Source organism: Dermacentor variabilis, chromosome 1 (genome assembly GCF_050947875.1).
Source record: "Dermacentor variabilis isolate Ectoservices chromosome 1, ASM5094787v1, whole genome shotgun sequence".
In the NCBI taxonomy this organism is placed as follows: domain Eukaryota; kingdom Metazoa; phylum Arthropoda; class Arachnida; order Ixodida; family Ixodidae; genus Dermacentor; species Dermacentor variabilis.
The window spans coordinates 260307903-260323323 of record NC_134568.1 but is presented as its reverse complement, the minus strand read 5'-3'; the positions used below and the strand labels follow the sequence as shown (position 1 = coordinate 260323323).

Sequence of the window (15421 nt, the reverse complement as noted above, 5' to 3'; positions counted from 1 at the left end):
GTACGGTATATACCCTACTGGTGAGAGCATCGGGCTGCTGTGCCAGGGAAGCGAGGTTTAATCACACCATCGGGCACGTAACTCTACTTTTCTTTAAGTGTTTCTTTAAAGTGTGAGCCATTCAGCAAGGCAGCAGCAGCACTCAGCAGCCACGGTCAGGAAAATCAGGGAATATTCACAAAGAAAGTTGCGGTCTAAAAAAAAGAAAAAGAATATACGCGACGAGCGTGGGGATTCCAGTGTAATTAAGCTGACTGTGACGAATATAAATAATAATTACTTAGAAATCACAGGAATATGGGGGGGACGGCTGATCAGCAGTGGTCGAACGAAGGATGGTGTCGCTAGAGCGAACTTTCGGCTCGTGAGCTTGCCTTCAAGACCGCTGAGCCTCCCTGACAAAGGCGAATCCCCGAGGCCTTCGTGAAGACAAGTCCACTTCATGTTGGGTTCAGCGACTTCTTTCGTTTCACCACCGTTGATCATAATAATTGCTGAGGTATATTCCAAAGCTACGCTACGGGCTACAAGGGTCGCCGTAAGTGGGGCACCCGAATATAATTTGACCGTGCACGAGTGAAATTACGTAAAATGGTATAAAGCGTCAATTATGGCAAAACAAAAGAAAGTGTTAACAAGCTGGAATCATTGCTAGTACAGGGGACACCTAACGCTATCAACCGAACCGAGGATACTACGCCTGAAGTTTATCTCCGCTCATTATGTCACGTGCTACGCATATAAACTGACTACGACACTGTCCGCTGCATTGTTAACAATAACCCCCTCTCCCCCCCACCCCCCTCCGTATGGTTTCCCGAAACGTCAAATAATAGTATAGTTCACTTGGTCAGTGCCCTTGATTTTTCACCTTTAATAACATGCTAGCTGACCTTACGAGAATTCGTCGAACTCCTGACTATATAAAAAAGAAAAGAAACAAAAGAAAGAAAAAAGAAAAGAAAAAAAATGGGGAGAAAAAAAATAACGTACCACAATGATCTGTTCGTGCAGCGATGACATGCGTGCCGCTCAGTTGCATGGACTTTCGACGCTGGACGCAGGAGTACGCGTGCGAGTGGCTGCACGCGGGCGGCTTGTTTTCCATCGCGCGCTCTCCGCATGGTTCAAAATGCAGCCCGCAGCGAAGCCGAAGTCGACCGCGCCAACGCGCTCCGCATTGGTCTCTGTAGAGGGGCACACCCCCATTCGGTCTGTGCTCGAGGTCGGGTGGCACCGCGGCCGCTTTGAATGACGCATCTGCCGGCTCGTCGAGATCGGCGCAACCCGAGAGAGTGTATAAACTCTCCTGCACCACCTGCAGCGCACCGCAGTGTCCACACGCGCGCGGGAGTCGGAGGCGGAGGGCCGCCTCAGGCGCGAACGGCAATCTGCGGTGGCTCCCGGTCGAGTGCCGCGTCCTGTTGCCCGCCAGAATACAACGCTGTGTTAGCTCTTGTGAACTCCGGGCCGCTGGCCGGACGGAGAACCTTTTTTTTTTGGGGGGGGGGGGGGGGAGGGGGGCTCCGTCCTGCTCCATACTCCATAATCAGGGCAACTTACACGTAAAGAACAAGCAGCTAAACGCGTACTCAAGGTGAGAGCCCTCCATGTAGGCCCACAAAACACACGCCAGCTTAGAAAAAGAAAACCAGTCATATAGTGAATATTGTGTGAAACAGGAGTAATGTCACTAGATCTGTAGTGCCCTGCCAATCGGGCAACGACCAAGCTTACCACCGTGCGTGTAATATAGCGGTAACTAATGGCACAGACAAATTGCTTATCAAACCCACCGTGTTGCCTCTTTGGTTGTTGGTGTTGTATACTGCTGAAAACGTGGTCGCGGGTTCAATTCCCTGCCGCGGTGGATCTCATATCGTTGGGGCGTAATGAAAAAAAAGAAAGGAAGGAAGAAAAAGAAGAAAACGCTCGTGTATTTAAGTTTAGGTGCTCGTTAAGGAACCCCATGAGGTCGAAATTGATCTGAAGCACCCTCGCATCATACAAGATGTGGACGTGCTCGGCAAGCTGCGCTGCAGTGACCACAGGATGGTAAGAACTCGAATTAGCCTAGACCTGAGGAGGGAACGGATGAAACTGGTACATAAGAAGCCGATCAATGAGTTAGCGGTAAGAGGGAAAATAGAGGAATTCCAGATCAAGCTACAGAACAGGTATTCAGCTTTAACTCAGGAAGAGGACCTTAGTGTTTTAGCAATAAACGACAATCTTGTGGGCATCATTAAGGAGTGTGCAATGGAAGTCGGTGGTAACTCCGTTAGGCAGGATACCCGCAAACTATCGCAGGAGACGAAAGATCTGATCAAGAAACGCCAATGTATGAAAGCATCTAACCCTACAGCTAGAATAGAACTTGCAGAACTTTCGAAGTTAATCAACAAGCGTAAGACAGCTGACATAAGGAAGTATAATATGGATAGAATTGAACATGCTCTCAGGAACGGAGGAAGCCTAAAAACAGTGAAGAAGAAACTAGGAATTGGCAAGAATCAGATGTATGCGTTAAGAGACAAAGCCGGCAATATCATTACTAATATGGATGAGATAGTTCAAGTGGCTGAGGAGTTCTATAGAGATTTATACAGTACCAGTGGCATCCACGACGATAATGGAAGAGAAAATAGTCTAGAGGAATTCGAAATCCCGAAGGTAACGCCGGAAGAAGTAAAGAAAGCCTTAGGAGATATGCAAAGGCGGAAGGCAGCTGGGGAGGATCAGGTAACAGCAGATTTGTTGAAGGATGGTGGACAGATTGTTCTAGAGAAACTGGCCACCCTGTATACGCAATGCCTCATGACCTCGAGCGTACCGGAATCTTGGAAGAACGCTAACATAATCCTAATCCATAAGAAAGGGGACGCCAAAGACTTGAAAAATTATAGACCGACCAGCTTACTGTCCGTTGCCTACAAAGTATTTACTAAGGTAATTGCAAATAGAATCAGGAACACCTTAGACTTCTGTCAACCAAAGGACCAGGCAGGATTCCGTAAAGGCTACTCAACAATAGACCATATTCACACTATCAATCAAGTGATAGAGAAATGTGCAGAATATAACCAACCCTTATATATAGCTTTCATTGATTACGAGAAAGCGTTTGATTCAGTCGAAACCTCAGCAGTCATGGAGGCATTACGGAATCAGGGTGTAGATGAGCCATATGTAAAAATACTGGAAGATATCTATAGCGGCTCCACAGCCACCGCAGTCCTCCATAAAGCAAGCAACAAAATCCCAATAAAGAAAGGCGTCAGGCAGGGAGATACGATATCTCCAATGCTATTCACAGCGTGTTTACAGGAGGTATTCAGAGACCTGCATTGGGAAGAATTGGGGATAAAAGTTAATGGAGAATACCTTAGTAACTTGCGATTCGCTGATGATATTGCCTTACTAAACTCAGGAGACCAATTGCAATGCATGCTCACTGACCTGGAGAGGCAAAGCAGAAGAGTGGGTCTAAAAATTAATCTGCAGAAAACTAAAGTAATGCTTAACAGTCTCGGGAGAGAACAGCTATTTACAATAGGCAGCGAGGCACTGGAAGTCGTAAGGGAATACATCTACTTAGGGCAGGTAGTGACGGCGGATCCGGATCATGAGACGGAAATAATCCGAAGAATAAAAATGGGCTGGGGTGCGTTTGGCAGGCATTCCCAAATCATGAACAGCAGGTTGCCATTATCCCTCAAGAGAAAAGTATATAATAGCTGTGTCTTACCAGTACTCACCTACGGGGCAGAAACCTGGAGGCTTACTAAAAGGGTTCTACTCAAATTGAGGACGACACAACGAGCTATGGAAAGAAGAATGATAGGTGTAACGTTAAGGGATAAGAAAAGAGCAGATTGGGTGAGGGAACAAACGCGAGTTAATGACATCTTAGTTGAAATCAAGAAAAAGAAATGGGCATGGGCAGGACATGTAATGAGGAGGGAAGATAACCGATGGTCATTAAGGGTTACGGACTGGATCCCAAGGGAAGGGAAGCGTAGCAGGGGGCGGCAGAAAGTTAGGTGGGCGGATGAGATTAAGAAGTTTGCAGGGACGACATGGCCACAATTAGTACATGACCGGGGTTGTTGGAGAAGTATGGGAGAGGCCTTTGCCCTGCAGTGGGCGTAACCAGGCTGATGATGATGATGATGACCCTCGCCTCGTCTACGGCGTGCCCATATAGCCCGTGTGTTTCTTTGCTACGTTAAACCTCCCAATTTGATGAACTTATAAGTTCATCAAATAGGTATACCTAATAGGTATATATATATAGGTATATATAATAGGTATATATAAATAGGTATTCATTAATAGGTATACCTATTAAACCACCATATACAGATACTGTGAACAGGCGCGGCTTCTCGTCCCATGCGAAGACACCACAGTGATTGATTGATTGGGTTTAACTTCCTGAAGTAACACTGGGGATATGAGGGACGCCTTAGTGGAGGACTCCGAATTAATTTTGGCCAGGCGCACCTAAATCTAAGTACATGCGCGAGCGTCTCTCTTTTTTTTTTTTGCGTTTCACCACCATCGAAATGCGGCCGCCACGGCCCCGGATCACACCCACGACATTGTCCTCAACAGCAGGTGAACGCCACAACAACTGGGCTGCCACAGCGGGTCTTTCGCGTAAATTGTTCGATTGTTTTCGCCGGTGATTTCAAGCACCAACGAAGGAGGAAAGAGCTAATCGTGTTGCCCAGCGTGTTTTACCTGCACTCAGCGAGCGAAGGCGATCCCCCGGATCCTCCCATTAAGGGGACCTTCTCTTCTTTCTTTGCAAAGTGGCATAGATAGTGCGATAGCTTGCCTGCTTATAGATTTGACAGTATCACGGCTCCTACGCGTCGCTGTCTCTTTAACCGCCAATGTCCGCATTGTTTGCTCCTCCTGTATAGGCGACACAGCGCGTTCGCGCAGACGAACCGACTCCACGGGGCGATCATGAACGAGTGCGAGAAACCGGTCGCTGCAGGCTTCGAGGACGGTCGCCTGTGGAATGAGGTAGGAAACTGCGACGTCTCGGCGCCGACAGATTCATACAATCCTGTTGGCGTGGAACGACGTCCATTCCCTTCGACAAGATGGGGTTATCGAATTCGCAAGTACAACCCTGGGGAAAAACGCGGGCGACCGCCGCACACCCATGGCAGTGGTGTCGGAGGCAGTGCACATATGGGACTTCGTTGCTGGGTTGTTTGGTGCACAGTAATGAGAAAATTAGAACGAGAACAGCGCACAACAATGACACGAGAAAGGGAGACAGATATTTACGAGCCAACGCTATCTTCCTTTCTTGTTCTGCATGTTCGCATACGCTGTTTTCGTTCCGTTAAGCTGCAGGGTGCAGTCTTCTGCCGTTACTCCCTTTCGTCTTCGCGATGGTTGTCCGTGAATACATTTTGTTCAGATGCTGTAATGGCGGGCAGGCGAACATTACTGCCCATCTTCTGCCCACCAACGCATAGAAGCACTTCTGATGCACCTTTCTTCACCATTTTTCGCATCGCAGACTGGGTTGATGTTCTAATTAGTAGGGCTATTCTTATCTCTTCGCATTTAATTTCGAAACGATACCCCGCAACAGGCAACATAAACATAAGCTTGAGAGCAGCTTCATTTTAGGGCGCTAGTTAGTGCGGGAGCGAACCCATAAAAACACTGCGTAAAGATGGGTCTGTGTCTATCTGTCCTCGAGTTCTGCCGTTCGCGCCGTTTTTCTAAACTTCAGCAATGTATAGAGACGTAAGGGGTCGTGCAATCAAAGATGCGAAATGAGAGGTCGGGGTTTCTCTAGTAGAAACGTATAACGTAAATATGCTTGCCTATTAACATGTAGCCTTTGTCAAAAGTGCGCGGACCACGTCACGTGTGATCCTCACTGTAGCCGGGCCCTTATCGTGGCAACCCTGCAAGAGGTGTGGACCGGCGGCAGAGCCGCGGCCGGCACACCATGTGGACGCTATATCCCTTTGGCAAAGAGTTAAACAAGCGTCAAGTGTTTGCTCAATCAAATGCGTACCGTATTTTTGCGTTTCTCTGGACTTGCTATTACGCTTTGCAAATCCCACTATATCCGCACACCAGTAGGCGTTCCGTTCACTCTCCGTAGGTTCCCGTTACATTTTTCCAAATACTCTCAACTGACTATTGTTGAAAATTTGGCGAGGGCACACTGGTGCGTATCAGCGCGGACTACATTCACAAAACGCGGCACACCGTCATGACTTCGCTTTGCTTGGAGAAAAGAGTAAATCTTGGGACATTGTCCATGTGTTGGTGGTCGCGTTATTAAGGCGGCACAAAGAAAAAAAAATAAATTAGGGGGTTTTAGGTGCCAAAGCCACTTTCTGATTATGAGGCACGCCGTAGTTGAGGACTCCGGAAATTTAGACCACCTGGGGTTCTTTAACGTGCGCCTAAATCTAAGTACAGGGGTGTTTTCGCATTTCGCCCCCATCGAAATGCGGCCGCTGTGGCCGGGATTCGATCCCGCGACCTCGTGCTCAGCAGCCTAACACCACAGCCACTGAGCAGCCATGGCGGGTGGCAAAAAGAAGTACGGCACCTAATTATGACAGGAGACTTGGCAATAGTTTATCGTAATGAAGGGAATATATCTCTAGGCGATCAATACATAATATCACGGTGTAGGGTTTCCAACAGCACTTCAGAACTGCCTACACAATGCTATTCAGATAGACATTCATGCTTATCAGCACGCACATTACGAAAATGTCGGCGAGTTATTGTGTTTTCTTCTCTGCTTTATCTACCTGCCCCTTAAGCTTGAACAAAGGACGAACAAAACAATAAACGATATAAAATTTCCGACTCCAGTCAAGTAATCCCATCGGAGAGGCTTGAGTTTTCACAATGTACTACCGCATAACCACTATCCAAGAGTGTTTTAATAGGGCACTTATTCCTATTTAGAACTTTGTTTAAGGTTGAGGTGCGTTGGCTGGATGGCATTACATTTATAGGCTGAATATTCGCAGTCCTTCTCACCATCATCATCGCTGTCGTTGTTGCTGTTGTTGGTGTGCTGTACTGTTAATAAGAAAGTGGCGCCAGCACCGAATAAGAGACAAATTGTGAGAATATGGCCACTGCTACTCAGACAAGGATATGCCATTGTATAACTGTCGCATATGCTTGTGCTGGGTCACGTTTTCTGCGTATGCAGACAGATGCCACGTTCTAGCAATTTAGCTTCTGTAGACAAACCACTGTCGACAACTGTGAAATAAAAACAAGCAAGGAACAAACAAGCAACAAGCAAAACGAGGTGCCCCGGGGTATGTGGAAAGGTGTAATGGTCCCAGGACTTACTTTTGGAAATGCGGTTGTTTGCTTTAAATCAGGGGTACAATCAGGACTCGATTGGAACCAAAGGTCAGTGGGACGCCTCGCTATGGGCGCTTACGGGAAGACTACAAATGAAGCTGTGCAGGGTGATATGGGCTGGACAAGTTTTGAAGTGAGGGAAGCTCACAGTAAAATTGATTATGAAGAACGACTGAGGAATATGGAAGAAAGTAAATGGGCTGGGAGAGTGTTGAAGTATTTGTACTGGAAAAACATTGTTGGTTGACAACGGAGGAAAGAAAACTAAGAAGCTTACCAGCAAGTATGCGGCCTGTAGGGTGAGCAACACAGCAACAAACAACGTCAAGCGGAAAGTCAGAGAGGCTGAAATAATCTAATGGGTGGCAGCAACGGAAAAGAAACCTGCCCTGAGTAACTACTTAAAAGGACAAAACGAAATCAGGAAAGAAACAATTTATGATAACTCAAAGGGAAGCTCATTACTTTTCGAAGCGAGATCAGGATGCCTTACAACACGCACCTATAAAGCGAGATATAAGAATGAAGAAGAAGCATTGATTGTGGCGATAAAGATAGGGAAACGATGGAGCATGTTTTATAAGAATGTGAAGATACCTGCCCAGCGGTCGATTGAGGCACCACTGGCCTCCTTGAAGCCCTTGGGTTCAGCGAGAGCAGGGGGAAAGTAAACATGTCCGCAATAGAGATTAGTAAGAGGCGATTGGAAGATTGGTGGAAGAAAAGTAGAGAAACGACAGAAAAACGGAGACGTATGAAAACAAAGTTCACAATAGGGGGTCAGAAAATTTGGTTATGGGAATTCCTCGTGGGTTTTTCTTTTTCTCTTTTTTTTTGTCTTTTTTAACCTAGGTAGGACATTAGGCAGTATAATAGCAAGAGCTTGTTGACGCAACCCAACACCCCGTTCCAATAGGGACGTTCATAACATACATACATACATACATACATACATACATACATACATACATACATACATACATACATACATACATACATACATACATACATACATACATACATACATACATACATACATACATACATACATACATACATACATACATACATACATACATACATACATACATACATACATACATACATACATACATACATACATACATACACGGCAGCGGCGGAGACATTGCATTAGCCTCTCTACAATCCCTGAATAAAGCCTTCCGAATCAGGTTGTGCGGACATTCAATAAATACAAACTCGTGATTCGAGCCTTTAAGCACTCACATAAAGCTTCGCTCTATATAGATTCCAACTCGTCGGATCTGCTGCATATTTATCAACATAATTCTAGTGGTGTTTGTGGTCGATATTGAAAAAAGACTCACGGTGAATAAAGATTCAGTTACCTTTTAGATTAAAAAAAAAATATGGTATAGCTACTGCGATAGCACAGAGAGACGAAAACCCAGGCAGAGCTCGGGTTCCTCTTCATAAAGTTGTCCCCCCCCATGAAAGAGAATTGTGTATGCCGTCTTTCAAAGTTCGCAAAGAAAATGGATTCCTCCGTCATCAGGTTTGCAGTTGCCGGCACCAGAAGTATGATCAGGTTCTTGTGTGCGTCACAGCGGACACAACGAGCAACAGTGCCTTCACTGAGGGCTGCCAGCTGTTGCACGTCCACGAGCAAAAACAGACTCCATGTGGAATCACCGCGCTCGTCACTGGAAACGCGCCCGCGAGCGCACATTCCCTGCCGCGCTAAGCTGTCGGGGAGGCACTGTTCGGGGTTTCCGCAGTTTGTCTCCCGACGGCGAAGACAAAAGGGTCTCTATCAAACGATATCGAAGCGGACCGAGGTGCGCTGCACCGAAGCAGAGTGCGTGTCGGCGGCGGTCCTTATCGAGGCGTCGACGGCCGCCTCCATGACCCGTTGCCTGCTGGGAGGGAGTACTGCCGCAACCGGGCGCTTATCGAGCGGGACGGCCAGTTTAGCTTCAGACCTCGACGGTGCCCCTGACACGGGCGACCAGCGCTGCAAAGAACCGTTTCCGGACAGTGTCGGCGCCCGTGGATGCGATGTACCACAGCGCCGAGCACGTGTCCACCATCAGCGGCCGCTACGGCAAGCAAGAGAGCGAGGCAAGCGCAGAGCTTATTACCCCTATACACGCCTTTCTTTTCTTATTCGCTTATTCGTACGTGGGACGTTTCACGCAGCGCGCTTGACAGCAGCGGCACGCCCGTTTCCCCTGCTGGCTTGCGGTGCCCCCATTTTCGTGTGTCCTCTCAGCCTTGGGATATACCAGTTCCTACTACCAGACTTTGTAGTCTGTGAGATCTGATAGTTGTTTGGCTAAATATTCTTTTTATCCCTGTCTACTATATGCGCTATATAATGCAGGCCTTTCGACTGGACTGTACTTGTGTGACAGCACATTTTGTAAGCTTGAGGATTTTTCTTTGGTCAAATGGTCTGTTCACGTCTTCTTCAATTGGCACAAAAAAAAAAAAAATCTGTTGCCCTGTTTCCCGCAATGCACTGTCATTTGCTCTCTCTTAAACGCCATTCTACCGTCATGGCATTTAGGGGCGTTTAGAGAGCGCTCTGTGCAGACTCTGTCAGGCGCGTATTAGAGGCAGACGTCTATTGGCCACACTGCATATAACTACATAATTATAGCGGATGTGCGTTTGCAGCATCTTAGAAGCTTGCGCGAGTCAAATGAAACGTTCAGTGTGTGTCATGCGCCGAGAGTCAACGACCTGATCCTTATATCTGCTAACTTCGTGCGATCTAGCTCTGATCCTCTGAAACAATTGCTTCGAGCACCAACTGTTGCCTCGCAAGTGATCTTTAGTGTGAATAGGTGCACGTTTTGGTAATGTAAAACAGTAAAGCAGACTTTGAGTTTCGACAACTAAAGATCATACCAGCGGCACGGACATCAGAGAGTACTTGAGCCATAAGTGCGCTTCAAACCCCGGAAATGTCTATGATTAAAGTCATACAGCGTACGAATTATTCCGTTTGCAGCTCGCGCATTGAGTGTGGGAATATACTACAATCAATTCCACGTAATATGAGTCAAGGTATAATATGTCTGGTGGGCTGTACGGGAGACAAATAAACGCTAGGTAATTATGGCTAGACCAGATTTTTTGATGATAAATTTTTGAATATGTTTTCTTGATAAAAGAGCACACCATCTTTAAAAAATAACATTTACACGACATCAACCATTGTATGCTACATTATTAAGTAAATAACACCAAGTTCGGTCATTGACACCATATCACTATTCGGGCTGGTATTCCACGCTTTCAAGAGAGAGCCCGTTAGCCAGACTTCACTGCAACTTTCTTTACAACGGCGATAACACGAAATGTACGTATAGTAAAAAAAATCGAGGGTCATGCTTTCCAACAAAGAACTGTGTCAACTCAATTTGTGTGTCACTCTGAGAGGGTCATTATAACCAACCTGAGGCGATACATACAAAGGAGCTTGAGCATGTTCCTATGGGCGGGCGAGCTTGAGCAATTCGCTCTCGCCTCGAAAGTGTAACGCATGGACAACGATGGCCTCAGAACTTTAGAAGATCAGTTGCTTTAATCTTTCTTTTCGTCGGTAACATTTTATGCCTGAACAACGTTTAGAACAGCGTTTTCCTAAAGTCTGCGCTGTGTAGTACCCAGAGGTCGGAAACATACAATCCGGTGACGCCGGTGTGGCTACGCAGGTTGTGCAATGCAGTTTGCTAGTCCACGCTTTCGGGCCTCCTGTCATGGATCGACGGCTGGCGTTTTCCATACGCTTCGGTAATCATACGCGTTGACTACAAGACACGTGTAGCGCACAACCCTTAAAGGAACATTAAAGACAAAAATTATTCGAGCAGTATTCGAGCAGTATAAAGAATGTTCCACATTCGCCGCCATGGCCTTCAGTGGCGCTGGCTAACACTCCCAGCTTGTACACACAAATACCCAAGAATACACGGGTACAGCCGCTACCGTGGCACAATTGGAAGTGAAACGTACGCGTAATGCGGAGGTTGGGGGTTCCGCTCCCTCCGGTGGCAAGCTTTTTTCTTTTTTCGTCCGCATTTATTCCCGTTTAGCTTACTATTTCTACGCTTGAATTAAAAACTACGAAAACCTTCCCCTATGCTTTCTCTGGCCTTCATTATCTGTTGGCTTCACGCGGTTGTGATTAACAATAATCGGGTCCCTCGGTTGCCCTTCTCGTTCATTGAGCAGCATTAGTACACTATCCTTCTACCAATACGCCGCCGCCCCCCTCCTAGAAAGAAAGCTACTTTTAACGTGAGAACATGAATGGTGAACCAGAAAAGACGCGAAAAGGAAGCACTGGTGGCGACGCCACATTGAAGTTGCCGCACTTAGCACGCCGTGACGTCACTGATTCTGAGGGTGTCTGCTCCGACCTAGTTATTTCTTTTTTGTCGTTAAAGATTCCAGTAGAGCGAAAGATTGAACTCAGCAAGTTTTAAGCTCTTTTATACAGCCACGACGATTCAAATACGAGAAAAATACATTGAAATCAGTGACGTCACACTCTTTTACCGGCGCTGGGGTTCCGGCGCGAAATTAAAAAAAAAGAAAAGTTATAATGAAACTTTATCTTCATTTTCGCTCTAGCGGTGACCGAATATACAATATACCCGACTTCTTCTTAATAAACCTGTGTATTCGTAAGTTGGCCTCCCTGAATGCAGAATGTTGCCAGACGAGGACGAAGGCCCTTCAAAGTATTAACTGCCTGGAAGCCTGGAAAAGAAAAAAGAAAAAGAAAAAGAAAGAAAGAGAAAAACAGAACTTCTGGCATATCGCCATAGTCGCCATATTCGCCGCTCATGAAGCGCACTGGTCCGTTGATCGAGGTTATGCGGCGCCAACATTACGTCTCCTCAACTGCGACTAAATAGACCAACACTAAAAATTTTGTTGAAAAGCGCTGAAGAAATTTTTGAACGGATTGAGCTCCATTTATGACAAAGGCCTCCTTGGCTTCTCTATCTCCACACATTAAATACCTGTACCATTATTTACCAAGTGATGATTTGCTAAATTTGCAAATTTGCCTCAAATAATGCGCTTGATAGATTCGGGTGGATGCATTTTAAATATGCGTCAGATTTTCAAAAATTTAACTGCTTACTTGAAATCAATGTGCATCCGGTGGAATGGGGAGCCCAACATTTCAAATTAATGAGTGTGTATAGATTCTTGCACCTGTCACATATTTAGTCCTTATTTAGCGGAACTTAACAGAAACGTTTCTGAGCGCATCGAAGGCAGCAATATTGTCAACGTCTTTAGAGATACACGATGAAGAGAGGAACCAAGCGTACCAAGAATATCCGGGCGATATTCTGGCTGGCTACCCTACACCGAGAAAAGGAGAGGAGGGAATAGAAAAAAGTGTGTGAGAGAGAAGCATGTCACAAGAAGCGTTGTCAGCTTGTGCTTTCAAAATGCTCTGAGGAAATGTGTTGTCACTGTATGACCGATGATTTCCTTCGTCAACCTGCTCACCTGCCGGAAGCTGGGCACCCTCACCACGTGCAGATCTATGTTGCAGAAACGTTGTTAAATAACTTACATTTGCATGAACACGCTAATGGCCCAACCTCTTCTGGTGACCGGAAAATCAATAGCTGCAGCACCATGTTTTTATGAAATTTCGCACTACCTTAACAAAGTGAAAGAACGCACTTTTGTTAAGGTGCTGTTTTCCACACCTTTAATGGTTTCCAAGGTGTGTAAAACCAGTAACCCAGCCAATGAAGAAAGGCAAGGTGTCCGGAAACGAGACACAGGTTGTGTTGTACAGCACATAGACAGTTCTATTAGATTCCTCTTCCACATGATAACCATTAAGTAGGTATAGACAGGCAGGTATAAACGGCATGTTCAGGAGGCACTGTAACATTAAAGAGAAATACGTAATGGGTGGCTAGCCTTGCATTGTATTCCACATGTGCGCGAGCCCCTATTTTAGGGAGGCTTTGTTGCGTCCGGACAAAAAGATAATTTCACATGATTGATCAGGGAGGGACGCAGCAAAACTAGCAACCTTTGCTCCACATTGTGTGAACACGCTGTCGATCTCTATCCCTATCAGAAAAATAATTATTCCTAAATAATGTATAGCCTGCACACAGTATCCTTGCTTTGACGGATGGCACAAGGTGCTGTTTTTTAGCCCAGACAAGTGGGACAGCTATCTTTTCTCGCACTGCCGTCAAAACTGAACCGATGTGGCTACTACAACTTGCACAGCAGGGACTGGAGAAACGGGAACCCAACATAAATCGCTGATACGACACTGTAGCAAATATAATTTTTTTTTATTGTGTCCTACCTATATGCCCCTGTGGTTTTGTTCTATAAACCCACGAGAATAATACTTGAGTTCAAGCTGAATCGTTGGTCCGAGAGTACCTATATAACGCCCTTTTAATGACAATCTCACACGCCTATATGGACGGTGCTTGCTGAAGCCTCGTTTGCTTTTTTGGTGGAATTTATTTCAGTTGCTTAAATTCGGAGATATTGTTACCCAGAACTGCGTACTGTAAGTACTGCGCTTGAATGCGTGGCAATTAAGCAGCTTTACGGAGGTAGTCCTCCGCCTTAACACCACGGTTGCAGAAATTTCAAATAGGGTTGCTGCGCAACCAACTTTTAAAGAAATCCTTGAATTTAGTTGGAAACTTACAGAGAATAGCTGCTTCTCTGATCTTTCCTTAGGGAAACAGCCAGCCATCTACTGTGGGGAGAGCAGCATGCCTTTCATCGTAAAGCATTAAGAACGAGGCTGAGTAGAGGCACTAACGAGAGTGTAGTGCTTCAGCTTTCGCGACATTTCATGGGAACTTCATGTGCTGTCGAACTATAGTGGTTTGTATCTACGAAAATAAGCGAAAGTATCGCAATTGAAACTGCCTTGCGGAAACTTCAAGGCCAACTGCAACAAAATTTTGGACCCCGTAAAATGCGTAATTTCAGATAGCGTATACATAGGCGAGCTTCGCTGCAAAATTTTACGTTTTAAATACGAGTAGATGCGTCCCGTGAAGGTTGAGAAAATAGCCGTATTGGATACCGACACTGAAAAAAAAAAAAACGTCATCATTAATACTTGACGGAAGTGACGCATGAATCAGAACGCGCGGCTCCTCGGCATGTCCTCCAAGATTTTGCGGTGCCCGCGGGGCGCTCAAACATCTCCAAGGCGACGTGCTGGGACTTACGTCATACGCACTCACAACCAGGGGTGCGATCGGAGATTGTTGTCGGAAACGGAAACTGAACGCGCGTTTCGAACAACGATCTCCGATTGCACCCATGGTGCACGCTTCGTCTGCTTAGGGGGTATTTGAACGCGTCTAATAAGAAAATGAGACAATTATCAACACTGAATCTTTGCCAAGATTGCGTCGACAGATTTACTAATTTAGCCAGAGTGAAATTTCCTTGTAGTTAGCCTTTAAATCTTGCCCAGTACTACCGATAGTAAGATTATCGGACTGCAAGCCAGCACTCCAGGTACTGCAGTGGGGATTTCCGCAGGGCACTTGCCTACAGCGTTCTTTACGTATCATCAATCAGCTAAGTAATTTTGGATTTCGCATCGAATCGGTTCGATCACACTTCGGCGTGCCTGGAAATTAAGTTGCTGATGGTCTTGCGCGCCAAAACACTAACTTATAGAGGATGACAGTGAGAGTACCTGGAAACATACAGTGATTGTCAAAGACGACCATCGTGAACTACGTTAGCTCCTTGGGGTCTCCACCATACCAGTCCTGAGTGACCGAGGTACTCAGCGAATCAGAAGCCTCCTTACTGTAGCGTGTTCGTGCACGGTCAGCGAGAACGCCGGCGTGATCGGACACAAGATCGGACTGTCACACTCACTAACGGCTCCGTTGTGCCACACTCATGGTGGTATATGAAGCGTTACTTGCTGGGACGCCCAACATTCGTGGAACAGCGCAAGACTCTCCTTGACGGACGGAAGCCTAAAGTGGCTCCTGTCGCGACC

At 46.2% G+C, this 15421-nt stretch overlaps 1 protein-coding gene across 2 annotated transcripts in view; it reads left to right on the top strand.

Annotated features, from left to right (window-relative positions):
* The first annotated feature begins 9276 nt into the window (after positions 1 to 9276).
* LOC142563438 (uncharacterized) overlaps positions 9277 to 15421 on the top strand; it is a 97332-nt gene continuing 91187 nt past the window's right edge. Inside the window, exon 1 of one of the 2 annotated variants that reach the window (XM_075673999.1) lies at positions 9277 to 9486. In XM_075673999.1, coding sequence (XP_075530114.1) covers positions 9424 to 9486 — 63 coding nt within the window. In that variant the 5' untranslated portion in view covers positions 9277 to 9423. The remainder of the gene's footprint in view (positions 9487 to 15421) is intronic. The other variant, XM_075673995.1, reaches the window with a different exon arrangement.